Source organism: Bidens hawaiensis, unplaced genomic scaffold (assembly GCF_021521415.1).
Source record: "Bidens hawaiensis isolate Kalapana, Puna unplaced genomic scaffold, B.hawaiensis_p1.1 tig00061064_1, whole genome shotgun sequence".
Classification (NCBI taxonomy): domain Eukaryota; kingdom Viridiplantae; phylum Streptophyta; class Magnoliopsida; order Asterales; family Asteraceae; genus Bidens; species Bidens hawaiensis.
Window position 1 is genome coordinate 27,750 of NW_027500990.1, and position 23,612 is coordinate 51,361.

At 38.6% G+C, this 23,612-nt stretch overlaps 1 protein-coding gene and 1 pseudogene across 1 annotated transcript; one reads left to right on the plus strand and one right to left on the minus strand.

The window, feature by feature from the left end:
* Nucleotides 1-1,787: 1,787 nt before the first annotated feature.
* LOC143603226 (ethylene-responsive transcription factor ERF021 pseudogene) lies at nt 1,788-2,368 on the plus strand (annotated as a pseudogene).
* A 720-nt stretch (nt 2,369-3,088) lies between these two features.
* LOC143603225 (uncharacterized) lies at nt 3,089-6,107 on the minus strand. The gene is made up of 9 exons (XM_077080098.1): nt 5,941-6,107; nt 5,781-5,861; nt 4,583-4,632; nt 4,241-4,318; nt 3,922-3,979; nt 3,786-3,835; nt 3,557-3,665; nt 3,411-3,472; nt 3,089-3,304 (listed from the first exon to the last, which is right to left on the minus strand). Exons 1-9 carry the CDS (start codon nt 6,022-6,024, stop codon nt 3,262-3,264), a joined length of 615 nt encoding a protein of 204 aa, XP_076936213.1. The 5' UTR covers nt 6,025-6,107; the 3' UTR covers nt 3,089-3,261.
* Between the last annotated feature and the right edge of the window lie 17,505 nt (nt 6,108-23,612).

The following is a 23,612-nucleotide window of genomic DNA, read 5'->3' on the forward strand; positions in this document are numbered from 1 at the left end:
TAACACAATATAAAGAAAAAAAAGACACAATGTTAAAGAAAAATACATAATCAAAGGCGAAAATAAACACAAAACAAAATAATAAACAAAAAGACATGACTTTTTCACTTACTATTGTTTTTTTTATGAGAATGAGAAAGACGGTGTAAACATTTTTGTGTTTTTACTTTTTTTTCGTTTTTTATTAAATTTTGAGTTATGATTTATTTATTTTACTTTTTTTAGTGGTTTTTTGTGTTGTTACAAATCATTTTTATTATTCTAATTTTTTCCCCCTTATGTAATAACTTGACCCAACTTTTAAATACGCTATTTTAAAATTAAAATTATATATATAAGACTGCATAAATAATACATATAACCATGGTTGTAAAAATCACGACTAGACGTCTATTAATCCTGATAGATTACGATTAATCGCTAATTAATATTAATTAATTACTAGTCCTCACTTCACCGTCCAACTAACAACTAGCGATTTATCTATCGTGTGGTATAATTATGAACTAAGTGTTTAATTATTCAGGGACTCCATACACGTAAGCTTCTATATTTTTGTGTATACACACTCGTTAATCTTATTTAAATCATATAAACAAGTAGGAGAAAGGTGTGGACGCAATTATAAATAAGGACTTGATATGTGGGAGCTTACTAACATCCAGCTGTTCTCTACATTCTACAACTACTAAAATAGACAATAATATTCACTTTCAAAACTTCCATTATACTTCCGTCTTCAAACTTTTGACTTTGTTGACAGAGTCAAACCATGATGTCAATATGAAGTTATCATTCTGCCTCCATGGCTACTAATGCATCAAATTTAGGTGATCATAACCCAACCACCCCAACTCATATATGGTGTCACCACTAATAACTCTATTCAAACCACCACCATCGCCATTAACCAGGCCGCAACACCCACAATCGTCACCACCGTCTATGACGCAACCAACATACAAATCACCAATTTTTGACAACAATATAGGTTAAACGAGGCTTGATTTCACATGATATAAAACACGATATGTTTATATAATACACTAAGAGAGGATTGTCCTAACCTAACACACCATCTAACATCATCATACAGGCCATATTACTAGCTAAAACTGCCCATACTAGCCGTATGACTTACCAATAATGGTCAATGTGGTGTATGCCATCATATCAGTCACTTTTGTGCAAGTCTAACACGTCATACAACCCGTATGACTTTATGTAGCACATATAAACACTATAGCAGTATGATGTGTCAGTATAACCCGACATACCAATCTTTTCCTTGCATATAAGTGGTATTTCGGTTATACTAATATGTAGTAGGACTGGACTGTAGAAGAGAACATTCTTTGGGAAAACAAGAAAAGGAAATGAAAAGTTTTGGTCCTAGGAAAGATTAAGTGGGCCCAAGAAGAGCAAAGATAGGCCACCTGCAGGGAAACCGCGTTTTAAACAGGAAAAACAAAATCTGTCTTCCAATTCCAAGTGCTCAATTCATTAAAAAAAACAATTAAGTAGATACCATGAACAAATGCATTATAAAACTCACACGAGTGAAGGGACACATGTCAAGTCACTAAATGTTCAAAACCAAGATCATTGTCTTGTTGCAAACATTAAAACAAAAAAAATCTATTCATGATGTTTCAAAGTGTAGATTGAAGCTACTTGGAAACCGCCTTCAACAACTTAAAATATATATTAATGACCTGCATCTATAAATGCATGCCTAGATTTCATTCTGTAATGCATTACCTTTCACAAGAATATTCCATCTAATAATGAGCGAAAACGGTAACCGTTCAACAAACGGAGGCGGTACTTCTTCGGCTTACCGGGGTGTCAGGAAGCGTAAATGGGGAAAATGGGTGTCTGAAATCCGTGAGCCAGGGAAGAATTCCCGAATCTGGCTCGGCAGTTTTGAGACACCGGAAATGGCGGCTGCCGCCTATGACGCGGCGGCATTTTACCTCCGGGGTGATGTTGCCAGGCTTAACTTCCCGGAACGGGCACATGCTCTCCCGAGGCCTGTAAACCCGAGTGCCGAATGTATACGCATGGTGGCACAGCAGGCAGCATCGCAGTTCACCCCTTCGATGCCAGAAAACGAGCGGGAGCAGGGTGGCTCGAGCTCGGGTCAAACAGTGCCGGTCAATGTGGGGCTCTCACCGAGTCAAATTCAGGCGATAAATGATTCACCACTTGATTCCCCTAAATTCTGGATGGAATTAAATGATGCACTTTTGGATGATCCAAAAATGTATTTTTCTAACACTGGTGAGTTTGACCCTATGGTTGACTGGGAAGAGATACCTGACTATTCCCTCTGGGATCCTTAGGTAACAAATATTCAAACCAAATTAATGACTATAGCAATTTTTATAAAAAAGAAAAAAAAAAGAAAAAAGAAACAAAAGATGGTCCTAAAATTTAGTTTCTTACAAAACTTCTAAAATACTTTTTCCATAAATTTTTTATCAGTGAAAATTATTTTTTGGGTGTCCTGATTATTTATGACAAGTAGTGTGTTTCTAGTGGTCAAATCTTTTTCTATTAATAAAACCTAAAGTCCATTGTCCAAGTTACTACTTTTTGACCATGGGTATGGCCCAAGAATAAAGAACCAGCAAGATAAGGGGTCACAATATATTTTTTTTCGTTTTAAACTATACTATGACAACAATTTATGGCTCACTTCAAAACATTCATCTACTGTGGAATCGATCTAATGAGCTGAGTTTTAATAGCTCATTTGATACTATTGATTTGGAAAGCTGCAGTACTAGCAAGAGCCAGGTGCTTACAAGAATAAATTCTTTTGTATGTGTGTTTGTGTGTGTTTGCTGATGTATACAGCATGATTCTTTTAAGGTTTGATATGCCGGTTACGTTGACTTGTATAAAATTAGTAGCTTTTTTTGTATGCAACGACTACCATTAGTTTCTACATGTTATCAAGTATCATATAGCAATGATCATTTCACTAAAAAACGGCTACGATAGTATGATTCATAGATATCTAACTTATCATTTCGAAAAACACAAAGAGGTGAAATAGTCATAAACATGGAAAATGACTCAAGTCAGCACATATAGCATTGTAAACTTCTGACATGATAAGTTGCAGACACATCATTCAAGTCAAGTAGAATGAAAAGGAGAGGGTATTTCAGTAATTTCCAAACAGTTGGAGGTGGAGACTACTAACAGTTTCATATATTGCATGACCTTGACATATTTCTACATGCAGTAAACTCACTCCACTTGTGACATGCCCCCTCCAGTTTCAGATTTTGTCCTGCATATCATTCAATGATTTAACAATTAGAAAAATAACTGAAAAGAAAAATCATAGAATAAGTTAATCTCATACTAGAACATTTGTAAAGGCATCTGGCACTTACTTGTGATCAGATGGATTCGGCATAAGCTCATAAACAATTGTTGCAACAATATCTCTCTTCAACTGTATAAACATATAACTGAAGTTACGAAAAAGCACACAATATAAGATAAAAAAAATAGAGAGAAAGATCAAAAGTGAAATTACCTGAGTAGCTTCACCTTTTAGACCAATGTATTGTATTCTAGATGTGCCGCCACCAAAACTATCAGGAAAATGCAATGTCAGATTTCCAACACCTTGAAACTTGGAGTATCTGGAACAACACATAGATCAAGATACATTAGAAAGTGTCATCTTATAAGTTTGGTATAAACGTATAATATGAGGGAAAATAAAGAAGATATAGCATAAAGTTTATCAATATAAGGCACACCTTGTCTGGTATTCTAGGACTCCTTGCAAATTTTCTGCCAAATCCCACTCCTAAAGACAATATAAAGTTTATTATTAAGTGAAAAGAATTACAAATTATAGATCATGTGACATATTTACTTATTTAGCATGCAGACCTGAACAGCTTGCATATTCTGAGCATCTGAGAAATCGATCCCTTCTCGGTTGATAAACCTGCACACAATAAGTACATTTTAGTATTCTTATCAGAGCAATCAAAACAAAATTAGTACTTACGGTTTAGATTGATTTTTTATGCATTAAGTTCACAAGTTGCATTCTACTAATAGTGTTTGATGTCAATATTTTAGATTGCTTATAATTTTATTTTGGCACATGATTAAACTATTACTGATAACATTGTTGTTAAAAAACAGGATTTAAATTTAATGAAATTATGTAGCTGAAATAGTAGGGTTTTAAATTTCTACTTACGCTCTCATCTTGTTTGGGCTTGTTCCATCAGCACCGCCAACAATTGAAATGCTCTTTATTTTAACATCGGATGTAAATCTGTCGCAATAAGTTTCAACAAATTAACACAACAGTCAACTCACCAGCCTAGAAATAAACATGATACACTGTTACAAAATACTTTGCAAACATGATGCACCAGGGATTCAGAAATGCAAATGCAAGAAGGCCCAGTTTGTAAGTTGTGTAATGATACAATGAAAGAATGACATAGTTGCAGCAACAAGTAAACAAGTAACAAACCAAGTCAAGTAATGTTGCCAATACTTATCATGAATTATAATATGATAATGTATTACTTACGGAATAAAAACAATTAACTCAGGATCACCCTCATTGCTTTCCAAGAAACCCTGTACCAACAAAGAAAATCACTGACCACGTTTAGGTAGAAAAGCTGGATAAAATCAGCATAATGGTATACAGAATGGCAGAGTTAGCAAGTCAGAAAATAAAATAAAGAGACCTAGAGTCAACAAAGCATCTCCACCCCTGGCACCAACAACATAAAGAGCTTTGGGTAGAAGTACAAAAGCCCAACTCTGAGGGTTACACAGAAAAACAAACTGAGCTCAGGTTTTATAAGACGGTTCGCTGTGGGCGACAAAGAGCCCGGAAAAGGGGCAGTTTCAAACGGGCGGTAAGGGGGGTTATGTGAAGACCGGGTGGTGAAGAGGTGGGGATGCGGGGCCATGTCCTTTTTTGATGAGTTGGACCAAATCCAACGGTCATAAGACCGTTACTATTTAACCCCAAAAATTTCATCTTCTCATCCAAAACACACCTTCTCTTCCAAGAAAATCTCAACATCTCACAACAATGAACCAGAATACAAACCCGAATCTGAAACCAAACACAAAAGCGATCCCAAAACCCAAGCATGTGGGATCCGGCTCAAATCTGGTGGAGTAGTTTGCTTGCAAACAAGAACGACCCTACTAACCCAACTCTAAGGGCTCATACTTGAGTTCTTATTAGGTCAAGCCTTATGAAATATGTAGTTATAATAAATGTGTATGTACATATGTGTCTAAAGCACCCATTCAGGCATTTAGCTATTAATTATTTGAAAAGAATAAGGCATACGTCTTACTTCAACTGAGTGGTTGAGGACAATATATTACTACTTGTCTTGACTGGTATATAGTTTGCAAGAATTTTGTCGCACATGATTAAAAAAAATTCATATCCTATGATCATTGATATTAGCATCTAGTAACGGTTGACTGTAAGTGAATGTGAACATTTTGTCAAGAGACAGAGCTTGCTTGAAAAGTGAAGATATAATATTGGGTTCTAATAGAGCAATGCAATGCGGAAAAATAAATACACAAGCATTCGAATGTATCAAAAACATTTCTTCTGATTTTGTCAAAACATCTCTGAAAAGTGTGGAGTTTTCTATGTATATTAATTTGTAAGGGTTTATAATTCTTCCTAAATTACAAAAGACTGTAGACACAGTGAGCATTTCATATTCATTTAGAAACAAGTAAAGTACCTCGGAAGAATTAAGGCGGTGCTCCCAAGCTTTAATAACGGTTTTAACACTTCCAGGAACAGCCTCATTCAGTGCAGACACCTTTAAACAGCAGCAATTAATTAACTATGGAATAGAAAATAATAATAACAATAGCATAGCAAGCTAGGGTTTAATGAACCTTGGGGATGTCTATGTGTTTGTATAGAGACCAATCGGATGAGCAGTCGTGATCTTCGCAGCTGTGATCATGCAAGCACGCCATCTGTATCTTCTCTTTCGCTTAGACTAAGACAATCAATGGATGGAGTTCTATAAATCTTTGATTCCCCTAGTAGCCACCACTGATAATTTATTTCGACTTCTAGAATAATATAACGGAATTAGAATATGTTAATAGATACAAATTTTGTCAAATAAACATACCTCAGTTACCAATTTGAGGCATTTTGAACATTTTGCATCTCCAAAAAGCAAAAGCCATTTTAAAAAAGCAATCCCAAACATGTATGTTTATTTGATTTTCGTCCTTTAAGATAATTTGCAATCCGTCTAGTTAAAAGTTAGAGTAAAGTCTTTAAAACATACCAGGGTTTGATTAATTATGATATTTTTGTCTAGAAGGTTTTTGTTTGTTTGTAAGATCAGATGTTAAGAGCAGTATTTTGTCAAAACATCAGAATGAAGAACAATTGATGTTTGGATTATCAGTTTTTTGGTATTTGATCATCATATCTTTGTAAGGTTTAACAATCTCTCACTAAACTGATGATGCCAAAACATTTTATTCTTTTTGCTTCATTGTCTTATCTTGAAAGTCTTCTTTGGGCTGAGTCTTTGATGAACTTTAGAAACTCAAATCCCATACTATCATCTTTTTTCCATCTCCAATGGATGGTCTAGCAAATTCTTTAACAACTCTTCATCCAACATAGATACATCTTGAAGATCAACCCTTTGTGAATTACCATAATCAAATTCCTAGGTTACAAAAGAGCTATTTTTGGTTTTACTCCATTTAGTAACCTTAGGACTTGACTAGATTTGATCAGCAGCTGAAACAATGGCCAATTTTGATACAGAAGATGAAGAAGGTAACAGTTAATATCCTATCAAAGCCTATCTTGGGATCTTTGTGAATATCTTTGATGGCTTGAAGTTCTTCTTCTGTCAGTTGTCTTCTTTTGGCCTGTAAGGCTATCTTCCTTGCAGTGATCCCTTCTTGTGTAGAGCTTGGAATCAAAGCAGTTGTTTGAGTAGTTATTTGTCTTTTGGGGAACTTGATTGTTGATAGAGCTTTAGCTACAGGGAACTTACTTGGGTTCTTCTTTTTTTCATGTACAAGATCGTTATAAGCTTGACTGTTGGTTCTTGTGTAGCACCCGTTTTTTGTTGGATATCTGCAGCATTAACAGTTTTGGAAACTGTTATTTGTTCAGTTTCATCTGCAGTTTGGAAACTGCTATTTATTCATCAGCAGTTTGTGGAATTGCTGGTGTTTCTTTAGTTTAATCAACAGTTTGGGTAACCGCTGGTCTCTTTTTGTTCTTCCACCCTTAGACATGGTCTTTAGTCTTTTTGTTTTTAATAGGCCTGCTTCGTCAGCTTTTACTCTTAGTTGCTTGACCAGAGCCCTTTCTTTGGCTTCCCTTTCTTTCTTCAGCATTTCCTTCAATCTAAACAGCCTCTTCAACAGTTTTGTTGGCTAATTCATCTGGCTTCTTTGCAGCTGATTTTCTCTCATATCAAGGATATTCTCCCTCTTTTGTAGCATCAGCAACATCTTGAGCTTGCTCTGTAAACCATGGTGCAGGAGGAGCAATTCCTGTGATTTCTGCTAACTGATTTCTCTGATCCACCATTTGCTTTCTAAGTTCATTTACAAGAGTGTTGAATGAGTTTCGAAGCAAGCTCTGGGTTAGAGGTGGCTATACCCTCTTGAGTGCTAGAACTTTGAGTGGCTTGTGGCTTTTGAGTGACTAATTTTTGTATACAAGATTGGAATTCACTCCGGATGGAGGCCAACAATTGGGTGCTATCATTGTGTTGTTGGACTTGAGGCCGAGTCATGTTTGAGATGAGCTTTTTTAGCTCCATAACCTTAGAGTTCAATTTATGAACATGATTTGTCAATTCTTGAATAATTGTAGCATCACCTAACTTAATACTATCATCTGATGTCCTGCTATCAGTTGAGAGAGCTTATGATTAAGCTTAATACGTTAATCAATTCATACCGATTGATATTTAGGATCTAGTTATTTGATATGTGTAGGTGATTAGCACTAGGTTAGTGTGAACGAAGTGTTGAGTAATGAATTTGGCAGAGTAACGGCTTAAGAGAGATAAAAAAAACACTTGTTAAATTATAAGGCTACGAACAACCAATATATAGAATATGAATGCCATTTGTTATATAGTCCGTAACGAATGGCCTCATTCGTCTTCATACAATACATAACATAATGAGTATAGAGAATGACTCGTTCGATATACCCCATTCGTCAACATTCCATGACGAATTGATACAAAATAATAACGATAGGGTCCATTTGTTAAGCATCCTTAACGAATGGACACTAATAAACACGTATAGCATCATTCGTTAAACACACTTAACGAATGAGCTGGTAAACTTAATGAATGGGTCTGGTAATTACCAAAATACCCTTACATTAATAAAAAAATAGATTACATAAGTTACAAAGACTCGAGACGACCAAAACGGTGCACTAACAAACTCCCATTCATCTTGTGCTCTTTGTCATTACTTTACTTGAAACGCTTCGACTTCCAGTCAGCACAACGATGAACTCCAAGCATGTGACAAACACGAGAAATGCATTGAAATTGCATAGCGCGGTCATAGTCTTCAATATTAGCAAAAAGAATCTCGTTCTGGAATAGTACATCTTTGTCAGTCTCTGATAAGTTGACGAGCCACATTGGATCGATGACTCGAACGAACTCCGTCTTCAAACCTGTTCCCAGAACAATAACCGCTTTGCCCGTTCGGTTGTCGTAATACCACTTGTTGAATGTCTTGTAAAGACTTTGCGGAAACATCTTTACAGGCACTCGTTTCAGCGTGAGTGGTGGCTTGACTTTTAGTACGAGCTTCCTCCAACTAGTTTGCGGATCAATCTCGTCGATGTACTTCGTACATGCGGCTTGAAAAACTTAAGCCCGTGATTGACCTCAAAAAGCAGATGTTGGTGAAACCATCATGCCAGTTGATTTCCACCACTACGTCCCACATCGGCAATGAGAGAACGTCAGTAATTACTGATAATACTGAACGACGTTCTCCCATTTAATTATACACACTCTCTGATCTGAATCATATAACCACGAAACGATATCACCTTTGATAGTCTTCGAGGCTTTGAATGTCGTCTTTTGGTGTGCTTTTGAACGTGCCTTGATATCGATCTGGTGCTCTTTGTCAACATAACGATAAGCTTTAATAATCTTAGAGGTTTGAAATTTGTTGTGTGTCCCAAACCACCCTTTAGCATAAAAAATCCATTGACCTCGATCCTTTTTTCCGATATTTTACCTTTCTTCTTCGTTGTCTTCTCCAGTTGTTCTTCGGCAACTGTAATATGTTCATCTGCGAAAAATGGAACACCCTGATCAACATTAGAATGTGTATAAAGATCATGATGTTCTTCTGTCGCCACATCCTTAATCTAGATATCCTCATAAATAAACAACGTATCCCAAGGTGGAATACTCATATCAAACTAGACTCCCTCATCATTAATTACTTCCACATCATCCTCTGCTTCTAAAGCATCCATCTCCTCATCGTTCAAACACAACAACAAAGAAATTTGATCATGAGACAGGGCAAAGTCCACAAACTCACCCTCCTCGATCTCGTCAGCATTCACAAAAATCATCATGATGCCTTACTCATAATCCATAAATAATATCGTGTTGGCTTTGATAGACTCAATAGGAGTGACATTTGTAGTATCTTGATAGACTATCATTTGTCTATCATTACCAGCACCAACACCACTAGTAACGGCAGACGTACCCACAGCTTGTTTCGTCTCACTACCACCACAACCAGCTGCATCAGGATCTTGATCATCATCTTTGTTCTTTAATTTCTTCAACGCGTCGTCTTTACATGTCAATTGAAGAATTAAATCCTTCAGTTCTTTAATCTTCTCCCCCTGAGCGGTAACAAGCTGTCACACCCTCAAAATCCACTAACGGAGTTTTACCGTCAGAGGGTGTGAACTTACAGGATCAGAATCATTAGTTATATCAAACACCATATTTAAAGTTTTCAAAAACCACCAAGACATCAAGTCTTAAGTAAAATGCGGAAGCGTAAATTGTTAAGCAAATAGTTGCGCCACACAGGACGACTTAAAACACAGTTATCATGATAAATATTAAAAGAAGTTTAAAACAATGGTGTTTAGAGAATGCTTGTCCTATACCGCTCGCCTACCTCGGCTACCTGAGATAAACATACTAAAAGTGTCAACACATGGTTGGTGTGTTCACAGGTTTACATAAATTAAGTGTTGCGTTTTAGCGTTACCAGATAGTGTTAAGTCAATTATATATCAATAGGTAGCTAAACCTATCAAGCATGTATTACTAAGTGTTCGACACCGAAACTGACTGTTTAACGATTGCCTTTCCACCATGTCAACCATGACCATGGTAATGTGTTAGCCAAAATTACACCCACTTGACCTACGGTCGAGTTTAGAGTTGGGTGTGGTTTGTCAAACCCAGTAGTACTACTAAAAGGTGACTCGCTATTATCCAAATATTAACCGGTTAGGACTTAGTTGGTTTGTTTGCCACTTAGCCTTACAAGTGATATACAATGAGTAACAAAATCTAAATCGTTGGAGTATGTTATCTCCCCCTAATAAAAGCGTTAAAAGAGTAAAAGGGACAGTGAAACTCACTGTTTGCGAAGTTAACAAAAAGATTCGAGAAAAGCGTGCGTCACAGAAATCCTCACTAGTGCTCTAAAAACAAAACGAGATTTCTAAGTATTTGAACTACGAGTGAGCCCCTAACTCGACACATAAAACTTATGCATGAGATGCGTTCGTGTTACTTTGTGAAACAAGTGCGACTCGACAAACACGTTGGTGATTAGTTATAGGTGTTAACAAGTATTAAGTGTTACCATTTTACATTATCAGTATATTATCTCCCACAAGGACAAGAAGTCAAACACATAGCAAACATCGATCAACAATTCTCTTTTCATGTTAACTCAAATAATTCAGCAGCTAACTTACCGAGACAGATTTTAACTCGAAAAGATTACTCTATTTCATAAACCATAACATGTAAATAAAAACACCAAAAATCATCACAGAAGCACAATTAAGTTAGGTTTCTAAAAATATTTTTATTATATTTTTATCACGTAATTTTCTCACAATGATTAAAACGACACAGTAAGCACACAACAACCATTATCATGCGCAACAGAACGTTATTTGCCATTCCCGTTGCATGGCTAATTAAATTAATGTAAGGCCAATTTGGTTAGATTCCTAACTCAAATTATTAACTTCCAGAAGTGGAATCAACTCAATTGGTATTGTCGTTGTGAGATACACTAATCGGAAAACAGCCTACCAGCAGGCTTCCCGAATCAGACTTGCACAACAGATTTGTAAATTAATAAAAACTAACTTTCACGCGTCCAAAAATTACAAACTCAAAATCTTTAGAAACTAGACTCGACCTACTACATCATAGAATCAATAATAACTTCAAAACACATTATTAGACCATGTGTAGTCATAAAGCTCTACTACCAGGCATTATGCGCCATGTGGCGCCTAGTCAGAGTTATGGTTTTTTACAAAAACAGGTTGTAGTCATAACTCTCCACCCCCAGGCATTATGCGCCACGTGGCGCCCAGTCATTATTAATTTTATTTGTTTTTTTTAAATACTAAATCATTTAAATAAATTAATATAAAATTAAAATTACATTAAACTTCCAAATAAAAAATACATTAAACTAAATTAAAAAAAAACATAAATAATACTAATAAAACTAAAACTCATTTATATTTTTCTAAAATTTTCGCTCGTCGAGTGGCTTTTAGAGATTGGACTATCGGGTCGTCTTCGGATAGCTCGTTTGATAAAACCTCGATGTCTTTGTCCATTTCATTCCTTCTAAGTAGGTCGATGGCGTCCAAATTTACTTGAAGTCGTTGGGTTCCAAGTTCGTATAAATCTTGGAGTCGAGAGTTCATTAATTTGAATTGGCTTTCCAATTCGGGATTCGAACCCGTTGCCGACGACGAAGCGGCCCCTTTCCCCTTTCCTTTGCCTTTGGTTCTTCTACCCCCCGGCCGAGGCATCTCGGTAGTATTCACGGGGTCATTATCGCTTAAGTTGAAGTTTCGAGCGTCGGAACGGGGCGTGTCTGGATCAACCGAAGACGATGTTTTAGACTTTTTTTATTCGGGCCACCGTCGGCTTCGGCTTCGGCATCCAACACCAAGCCCCATTTTGGGTGAAACCTTAATAGGTCTTTCCAAATGCCAAAGTAGTTGAAGGTCCCGCCGACCTTATGTTGAAACTCAACCAATGCGTTTTCCATGACTTCCGCGTCCGAGACACCGTTACTCCTAGTTCGATTCATCCGAGAGAAAACCGTATGTAAAGCCATGAATTTGGTGTTTATGTCGCCCCATTTCGACAGTAACGAATCTTTTTCTCGACGCGAGTCCCCGCCAAGGTTGTGAAACCTCTCTATAATTTTGTGCCAAAATACCCCCGCTTTTTGATAGTTCGCTAAAAAAATAAAAACATTACAAGTTTAATGTTTGTTATAAGAAATTTAAAAAAATATATATGTATTTTAAAAACCTACCGCATTTGACATCTTCCGATATCTGGCACCAAGCACGAGCACATAGTACGCACTCGTCGATACTCCACGCTATTACCGTCTTTTTAAACCGAGGTTCGCCGACGGGCTTCTTTGCGTGTTTTCTCGAACGTTCGCGTTGGCTCGAACCGCCTATGGTCTCCGGGATGGGTTGTGACTCCGGCATGAACTTGACCTCGGGTTGGGTCTCCGGGGCGGGTTGGGAACCCGAACCGGCAAAAATGTTCGCCGTCGGGTTTTGGAAACCGGGCAAAACATTTGGCATAGAGTTTTGTAGAAGTGCAAAGTACGCGGCCATTTGCAGGTCATACATTTGCGGGATGGGTACGGTTGGCGTCGGGGCGGTAGATTGGTTCGGTTGTGGATTTTGGTTGCCTTGACGGGCATATTGACCGAAACCGAGAATATTTTGGTTGTAGTTTGGAAACATGATGGTATAAATATTTGTGTAAAAGATATAAATTGGTATAGAAGTGGAAAGAATGTGTTAAAAAATATAAGTTTGGTTTGTTTATATAGTATAAATATAATTAATATAATTTTTTTTTAAAAAAAGCCCAATGGCTCCAAGACCCAACGACTCTTTTTTTGGATTTGTGTGCCATGTATCGTGTTTTGGATATAACGTTTGCAAAAAAAAAGCATAACGCAGGGGGGGGGGGTGTACCCCCCGCGTTTTCACCCACAACGCAGGCCACAACGTGACCAGTACACATGGTCTTAACATCAAGTTACAGTCGTTTAAACATGTAATTATGAATCTGTCCAGCATCAGTTTTCATCAAAAACTCAGCAAACCATTAACCTATAAACTAAAAATCATGCATACAACCCTAGTATATCAATAATCAACATGTTTAACAATTAGGGTTTATGATTAACATGCTTAATGATGTATTTAATCAAATAGAATAGGTTAAAGAGTGTGTTTGATTACCTAGTTAGCACCTTGGACCTTTAAACAAGCTTGTAAATTATTAGTATGTATGTGTGTGGGGGAGGGGGGCTGCCGTCGACCAAAGGGAGGGAGAGAGGGAGAGGGAGTTAGGGTTTTTGGTTAATATTATGTTTATATATATTATTACCTAATATACATATTCCACTATGCACCCTCAACTTCTATTTTATGTAAGTCTAGCATAACTAGTTTATTTTCTTCATGATATGAGGTTATACATGTAAGTACCAAGTAACACATAGATGTAACACATAATATCAAATACTTGTTCATGATATTTATTGTTTGTTCACCAACGGTTTGAGTCGACTCAAGTGTGTTTCGGTGAAACTCCGAAAGACTACTTGTGTAACGATTGTCATGCGTCATTTAAACCCTAATTAAATGTAATGAGATATGCGTTAACTGGAATGACACAGTTCTTGTGATCTTGAGTTTGAATTAACGGAGTTTGGATTAACGGAGTTAACCAGAAATTGACGAGTGTCACACAAGCTCACGGAGTTCTTTGTGTTCTTTCTAGCAATACGATATGTGTCTCACCAATCGTCGTTGATTCATCAGCATTTGGTCTTGTTGATGCTAATAGGCAGCCATTGGATTCTCTTGTAAATGAATCAAACTCAACAACATATCCATTTGTTGTGCAATAGGCAACGTATGGAACGACGGAGGCACGAGCTTCATGGGTCCCTGAGAATGGTTAAATCTCATAAATGATAAAGCCGGAGGCTGCATCTGCATCGTTAATGAAGTAGGCAAGGTAACCATTGTAGTCATCGGAAAGGTCGGCATGGGAGACATCATCGACTGTGGAATCGACGCAAATCTCATATTTGTTGAAGTTGTCGTCATAGGAGTAATTGCTGAGGTGCTATTAGTAGGCGACACCACCGACATTTGTTGAACGGACGACCTTGGTATTTGTGGACCAATCTCCACACCATCACCTCTCGTAGCTCGGCGCTTCGGCGGTTGTTCTTTCATCACCACCTTGCCTTGTCGTTTATGTTGAGCAGTTGTAGAACTAGCTGCCTCAACCACAATGTAAGGCCCCGTTACTGGTGCCCTACTTTGGACGTTGGATTTACTCATAAACGCAGTTCTAAATATCAGAGTCAATTTAAACTTTCACTATTTAATATAAAACATCAACCATTCGTTACAAATATCCATAATTTGTCTTTTAAAATATAACATAAATTATAACATTCAAAACATCATGACAATCTTCAGATGCCAACGTCTTCAATCCTGCCATGTGTCCATCTCAAACCAGCTGTCTTAATCTGTTAACCTGCGTGCATACTAAAAGTCAGCTACGCTGAGTGAGTTCTAGTTAATCACATAACTTACTTTACATACATATACGTGCCCGAAGGTACGCATTACATACATAACCTGTACTTCCTTTTTCCATACACATTTATAACTAACCTTACATTATAAAGGGCATTTCACCCTACATACCTCAGATATTATTAGGGTCTGGTACCCTCCATCCTCGGATATTATTAGGGTCCGGTCTCCCTTCATCCTCGGATATTATTAGGGTCCGGTCTCCCTTCATCCTCGGATATTATTAGGGCCCGGTACCCTCCATCCTCGGATATTATTAGGGTCCGGTCACCCTTTCTTCCATACCTTCATACCATACCTTTCTATATACATAATTGTAAGTTTCATACACACATACATCATTCATTCTTCATATACAACAATTCTTCATATGGCATACACTTATTCCCTTCTTTAGCTGTGCGCGACTAATTGTATAACAATTACACGTATCAATTATCTATCACTACCAATATCGCGTTTCCAGTCTAATTATAACCCTCAACAAATGGGGTTCGGGGGCAGTGGGGTCTAGGGGTGGCAGCCCCTAGCAGGGTCCAAGGGCAGAGCCCCTAGCTGGGGTCAAGCTGCCAGGTCAGCTTGGAAAAATTTTATTTCCATTAACTATTATAACATATTTTCCGTTAGAATTTTATTTCATTAATTAATTTGCTAACTTAAAAGTTCAAGGGCTTCCTTGTAATTAAATCATTCTTTTATAAGTCCAGGGACTGTTCTGTCATTTTGTTAAACTTCTAGTTCGTTACTTGGTTCTTTAGCTAATTGGTTTGTCATAACGAATTGAAACCTCTAACGAACTGGTCCTTTGACGAATCAGTCCATATAACGAACCAGTCCATATAACGAATCACTCCATGTAACGAATTGGACCTTCTAATTCGTTATCTCTTCCATAGCGAACTGGGACACGAACTAAGGCTAGTTCGTTTAGCTTCCACTAACGAATCGCTTGACGAATCACCCCTAGTTCGTTAACTCCCCGTTAACAAATTAGGGTTAGGTCAGAGAATGTCAGACATTCTCTGACATATCATTAACCCCGTACGCCGTTTTCCGGCGCCGCCGTCGGCGGAAAACCGCGACTTCGCAGGAAAAACGAGACCTGACTCATTTTCACCGTTTTTATTCCCGTTCGATCTAGATCTGAGCTAGGGTGACCCTTAGGCTCATCTTAGGTTCGGTTTATACCCGATAGCACCCGGATCTCATGACTTTAACGGTTTAACGGTGTCAGCATGTCGTTTCATGACTAAATCTAACGGGTATTAGTTCATACAACATCATAGTATCATTACCTTGGATCAGGTTCGGTTTTCTATATTGGTTCGGCTAGAGAAAGGAGAGAAATTAGATAGAGAGATTAAGTGTGTGTTTTGGTGGTGTATGGAATATGGGTGAATGAATGAATTAAATGGGTAATTAAGGCTTATATAATTATGGATCATGGGCTTAAGCCCATGGTCTTTCCTTCTTTCCTTTAGACCCATGTCCAAAACCCATATCCATATACCCAACACTACCCCGACTCATAATAACTCATATTTTCATTTTATTAACCGAAACTAGAAAACGGGATGTTACAAGTCTTCCCTCCTTAAAGAGGTTTCGGGGACTATTACTAAAACAAAGATGCTTCCACATCACTTTCACTAAAGGTATAACCTTGTGACGAAGTTGCTTCTCCTTGCGGTCAACTATTTTGATTGGTTGTTCAATATAGTTCAGTTGTTCATCAACCTCAATGTCCATTAATGGAACATGTGATGTGTCATCAGCCAGACATTTTCTCAGATGAGAAACATGGAAGGTTGAATGAATATCTTCTAACTCTTCGGGCAAATCCAACTTATAAGCCACTTCACCTACACGTTCAATGATCTTAAACGGTATAATGTACCTCGGACTCAACTGTCCCCTCTTCCTAAAATGAATAATTCCGTTCCAAGGCGAGACTTTGAGCATCACATTGTCACCAACGTTAAATTCAATCCGTCGTCGCCGCTTATCAGCATAAGACTTCTGATGATCTTGAGCAGCTTTCATTCTTGCCTTTATCTGATCAAACTTTGAAGAAGTTTCTTGCACAACTTCTAAACTTCCCATCTCCTTCTGACCAATCTCTCCCCAACATACCGGGGTTTTACACCGTCTACCGTAAAGCATCTCAAACAGTGGCATACCAATACTTGAATTGTAGTTGTTGCTACAGGAGAACTCTGCTAGATGTAGATGGTCATCCCAACTCCCTCCAAAGTCTAAAACACAAGCACGTAGCATATCCTCAAGGGTTTGGATAGTCCTTTCAAACTGTCCATCTGTGTGAAGATGATACATCGTACTGATGTTCAATCTTGTTCCCATAGCTTCATGGAACTTCATCCAATATCTCGAAGTAAAACGAGTATCTTTCAGATACAATCAACAGCGACACTCCATGCTTAGACAGAACCTCTTTTATGAACAAACTTTCTAACGTTTCTGACGAGATAGCCTCTCGTATAGGCAGAAAGTGAGCACTCTTGGTCAAATGGTCCACAATCACCCAGATGGTATCATGATGCTTAGCTGTACGGGGTAGCTTAGTTATGAAATCCATGGTGATGTGTTCCCATTTCCATTCTGGTATTTAAAGCGGTTGCATTTTCCCATAGGGCTTCTGATATTCGGCTTTGACTTGTAAACAAGTTAAGCACTTACTAACATAATCCATCGCATCATTTTTCATTCCTGACCACCAGTAATCTATTTTCAAATCTTGGTACATCTTCGTAGCTCCTGGATGAATCGAATATCTTGACTTATGAGCTTCATATAAGATCCAACCTCTAAGATCTCCATGGCGTGGAATTGACATACGGTCAAACCTAGTCTAACACCATGAGTGTTTTCCATCAAATCATCTTGCTGGCCGTAAATTCTTTCTTTCTTCACTAACCCTTCATCTACTAACACCTCTGACTGCACTTTTATAATTTCTTCAAAAAGACTTGAATTCATAATCAACTGGTAGGACTTCACTGTTGCAAGGACTTCCTCATTCTTACGGCTTAGCGCGCCGGCGACCACATTAGTTTTACCTGGGTAGTACTTAATATCACAGTCGTAATCCTTTATCAACTCCAACCATCTTTGTCACACCCTCAAAATCCACTAACGGAGTTTTACCGTCAGAGGGTGTGAGCTAACAAGATCGGAATCATCAGTTATAATCAAACCATAAAAACGTTTAAATAAAAATAAGTGCGGAAGCGTAAAACCATAGAAACAACGTTACGTCACGCAGGATGATTTAGAACAAAGGATAACAGTTAAAAGTAAGTTTGCATAGTTAAAAGTTTATCAAGCAATGCATGTTCCTAAACCGCGCGCCCGCCTCGGCTACCTGAGAATAACATACTAAAAGTGTCAACACAAGGTTGGTGAGTTCACAAGTTATATAAAAATAAATCGTTGCGTTCAGCATTACAGCGTTACAGCGTTTTGCGTTAAGCGTTATGCGTTACAGCGTTACAGCGTTACAGCGTTTTGCGTTAAGCGTTTTGCGTTACCAGATAGTGTTATATCAAATTATATATCGATAGGTAGCTAGTCTATACAACAAGTATTACTAAGTGTTCGACACCGAAGCTGACTCGTTTAATAAGTGCCTTGTCACCAGGTCCTCCAGACCATGGTACGTGTTAGCCAAAATTACACCCGCTCGACCTCCAGTCGAGTTTAGCGTTGGGTGGGGTTTGTCAAACCCAGTAGTACTACTCAACAGTGACTCGCTATTCTAAATATTAACCGGTCAAATGTGTAGGACTTCAAATGTTTCGTTTGCCACTTAGCCTTTACAAGTGATATATAATTTATAACAAAATCTTAAATGCGTTGTGGAGTATGTTATCTCCCCCAAGTGAAAAGCGTTTGAAAACAGTTTAAAGAGGGAAAAGTGAAACTCACTGTTTGCGAAGAATTTCCCAAAATAAATCACCAAGATGCGCGTCACCGAAAAACTCTCTCTAACGTTCTAAAACAACAAAGAGATTTTTCTAAGTGTCGGAATATTATCGAGTCTCTAGACCCGGCACATAATACCTATGCACATAACAAGTTTCGTGTTTCGTTTGTGAATCGTGTGTGACTTTAACAAGTGTTTTTGTGACACATCACATTTGTAAGCAATCATATACGTGTCATGTATTCATAACGTACATTACTAGCAATCATTCCCCGTAAGGGCATTTTGGTCAACAAATAACAAGTTACTAGCCATTATTCCCCATGAGGGCAATTTGGTCAAATCATGGCAATCAATTAGCAATTATTCCCCGCAAGGGTATTTTGGTCAAAACATAACAATTATATAGCAAGTATCATGTTTCATGCATTTTTACACAACTCAGCAGCTAGTTTCACCGAGACAGAAATCCTACTAGAATGATTGTACTATTTCACTGATCATAGCATCTCAATTAATTTACCAAAAATCATCACAGAAGAACATATGTCTTAGGTTTCCAGAACATATTTTATTACATTTTTATTCATCATAGTTTTCTCACAATCATCAAATCATTACAGCAAACTCATAACAGTCAAATTCATGCGCAACAGAATGTTGTTTGCAATTCCCGTTAAACGAAAAATACAATAAATGCAAGACCACTTGGGTTAGGTTCCTATCTCAATAAGTCAACTTCCAGAAGTGGAACCAACCCAATTGGTCTCGTAGTTCATGAGTTATAACATTTACAACACAACCTAACAGCAGGTCTAACAGCTCAGCTTTGCACAATGTTTTTGTAAAATCATAAAAGTTAACTTCTACTTGTCCAAAAATTACAAGTTTATATTTTTTAGAAACTAGACTCAACCTAGTTTACTGTAGTACCAACAATCTCAACCAATTTTCACGTTTACACTTCGTTACAGTCACTTAAACATCAAATACACATTCTGTCCGGAAACTGTTTGCATCCAAACTCAATATATTAACAACCTATGAACTATCATGCATTCATATAACACTCTAGACTCCATAAACACCATCCATGCACATCAATTACATATTACATACTTGGTTAGGGTTTGTGTTTGAACTCAAATCAAAGACACAACAATCAACATGCAACAAGATTCAATCTAGTTATCCAATCATCATTCAATCAACCACAATCATATTAGCTATATACATACACAAAATCGGCAGCTTAGGGTTTGTGGTTAACCCAACAAACATCAAAATCAAGCAACAAGAATGTATAGAATGATCAATTATACCTTCCTAGCACCTAGTTCTTCAATCACAAGCTTGATTTCTTGGTTGAATGTGTGTGTATGGTGGACGGCAGCCAAGGGAGCAAGGGAGGGAGGGCCGATCGGAGCTTGGGGTTATGATAATAATGTTAGGGTTAAGTGATTAAGGTTATATTTATAGACATACAAGTTACACTCAAGTCCCTCCACTTTCAATTGTTGTTTTTCTAACTTAACTAACTTAGTTCTTGTTTCTTGTCTAGCATTACACACAATATAATCAAGTAACACATATGTTAACACATAATTATTATGTTGACGTTTTTCGTTTAATCCTCAATCGTTTGCGTCAACTCGTTTTCGTTTCGGTGCAAATCCCGAAAGACTACACATGTAGTAAGTGTTAAGCGTCATTTAAACCCTAGTTTAAATGTAATGAAGTGTGCGTTATAGATTTAGTGATCTTAAGTTTGAATTGACGGAGTTGAGTTAACGGAGTTAACCTGAAATTGACGATTGTCACATCATTCCCATGTTAAAGAATTTTCGTCCCGAAAATTTGAGTCAAGTCGTGATGAGTGTCTGAAAAAGTAAAAAAAAAAAAATTCAGTTTGTCATATCATCCCCTAGTAGAAAGAAATTTCGTCCCGAAATTTAATTCATACCTCCGGTGATGTCTGACGGTTTGCCGAGTTTCGCGGTTTTCTGTGTTTGGTTAGCCCTTCAAAAAGGTGAGGATACTTTTTCATCATTTGCTCGCGTTCCCACGTGAACTTCGGTCCACGTCTCGAGTTCCAACGAACTTTAACGATTGGAATTTTGCTGTGCTTGAGCGTTTTGGTTTCCCAATCCAAAACCTCGACTGGTTCTTCAATGAAACGTAACTGTTCATCAACTTGCAGTTCCTCCAAAGGAACTACTTGGGTTTCATCGGACATGCATTTCTTCAAATTGGACACGTGGAATACATTGTGTACGCCACCGAGTTCCGTTGGTAGGTCCAGTCGGTACGCCACCGGACCAATGCGCTCAGTTATCCGGTAAGGACCAACATATCGTGGGTTGAGTTTGTTTCGCTTACCAAAGCGAACCACACCTTTCCAAGGTGAGACTTTGAGTAACACTCGATCGTTCACTTGAAATTCGAGAGGTTTTCGGCGCTTGTCGGCGTAACTCTTTTGGCGATCTCGTGCTGCTGCCATGCGATTTCGGATGTGGACAATCTTTTCCGAAGTTTCGAGTACCAGTTCCGGACCAGTGATTTGGCTGTCACCCACCTCTGCCCAGCAGAGTGGTGATCGACACTTCCGTCCGTACAACGCTTCAAACGGCGCTTCTTTAATACTTGCGTGGTAGCTGTTATTATACGAAAACTCTACCAAAGGTAAGTGGGGTTCCCAACTTTTTCCGAAATCCAATACGCAGGCACGCAACATATCCTCCAGGGTCTGAATAGTTCGTTCACTTTTCCCATCCATTTGAGGATGGTATGCTGTGCTCATATCAAGGCGGGTGCCTAGTGCGCTTTGCAGCGACTTCCAAAAGTGTGAAGTGAAACGAGAATCTCGATCAGAAATGATTGAGACAGGCACTCCGTGTCTAGACACTACTTCCTTCATGTAAACACGAGTCAGTCTTTGCATTTTGTCTGTTTCTTTAATTGCTAGGAAGTGTGCAGACTTAGTCAACCGGTCAACGATCACCCAGATGGTATCGTATCCCGTCGGTGTCTTTGGTAAACCCGTGATAAAATCCATTGAGATATGTTCCCATTTCCACATTGGGAGTTCCGGTTGTTGTAGTAGACCAGATGGTTTCTGGTATTCTATCTTGACTCTGGCACAAGTCAAGCATTTGCTCACGTAGGTGGCAATGTCGGCTTTCATGTTCGGCCACCAGTAAAGTGCCTTTAAATCATGGTACATTTTATCTGAGCCAGGGTGGATAGAATATCGGGACTTGTGAGCTTCGTCCATCACTAGAGTTCTCAACTCTCCGTATCGTGGAACCCAAATCCGGTTCTCAAAATATCGGACCCCGTCCGATCTGGTTTCAAGTTGCTTGTTCATGCCCGGCATGAGTTCCGATGGAAGATTGTCATCTTTCAAAGCTTCAAGTTGCGCATCGCGAATCTGATCGGGTAAGCTGGCATGAATCGTGAGTTGCAATGCTCGCACTCGTCTGGGTTTATCTGTTTCTTTTCTGCTGAGGGCGTCGGCCACTACATTGGCCTTGCCAGGGTGATACTTGATGGCACAATCATAATCTTTAAGCAGCTCGACCCAACGACGCTGTCGCATTTTCAGCTCCTTCTGATCGTAGATATGTTGGAGACTCTTGTGGTCGGTGTAAATGGTAAACTTGGTACCGTACAAGTAATGCCTCCATATCTTAAGAGCAAACACCACAGCTCCGAGTTCCAAATCATGGGTCGTGTAGTTCTTCTCGTGAACCCGTAGTTGTCGAGAGGCGTAGGCTATAACCTTCTCGAGTTGCATCAGCACACAACCGAGACCTTGTATAGATGTGTCACAGTGTACCTCAAAATTTTCCGTCCCCTCAGGGAGGGCTAGGATAGGGGCGCTGCAGAGTTTGGTTTTCAATAGTTGAAAGGCGGATTCTTGCGCGTCACCCCAATTGTACTTAGTGCCTTTGTGAGTCAAAGCGGTGAGGGGTTGAGCAATCTTTGAAAATCCCTCGATGAAACGCCGGTAGTAGCCGGCCAGTCCTAGGAATTGTCGCACCTCAGTCGGAGTCTTAGGTGCTTCCCAGTTTTTGATGGCCTCTACCTTACCGGGATCGACATGGATACCATTCTCGTTGATCACATGCCCTAAAAAGTGAACCTCGCGAAGCCAAAATTCACATTTCTAGAGTTTAGCATACAGTTGTTCCTTCTTCAATAATTCCAAAATTACCCTTAAGTGCTCTTCGTGGTCAGATTCGTTCTTGGAGTAGACGAGAATATCGTCAATGAACACAATCACAAACTTGTCGAGGTACGCCTTGCATACTCGATTCATGAGATCCATAAATACAGCTGGTGCGTTGGTTAGGCCAAAAGGCATAACCGAAAACTCGTAGTGACCATACCGTGTTCTGAAAGCCGTCTTTGAAATATCTTCCTCGCGCACTCTCAGTTGGTGGTTACCGGATCGCAGATCGATCTTCGAGTAGTAACTCGATCCTTGAAGCTGGTCAAACAAATCATCAATTCGGGGTAAAGGATAACGGTTCTTGACCGTCACCTTGTTCAACTCCCGGTAGTCGATGCACATGCGGAAAGTCCCGTCCTTCTTTCGGACAAACAAGACAGGGGCTCCCCATGGCGATGAGCTAGGTCGGATAAAACCCTTATCCAACAAATCTTGCAACTGAGTGGAAAACTCCT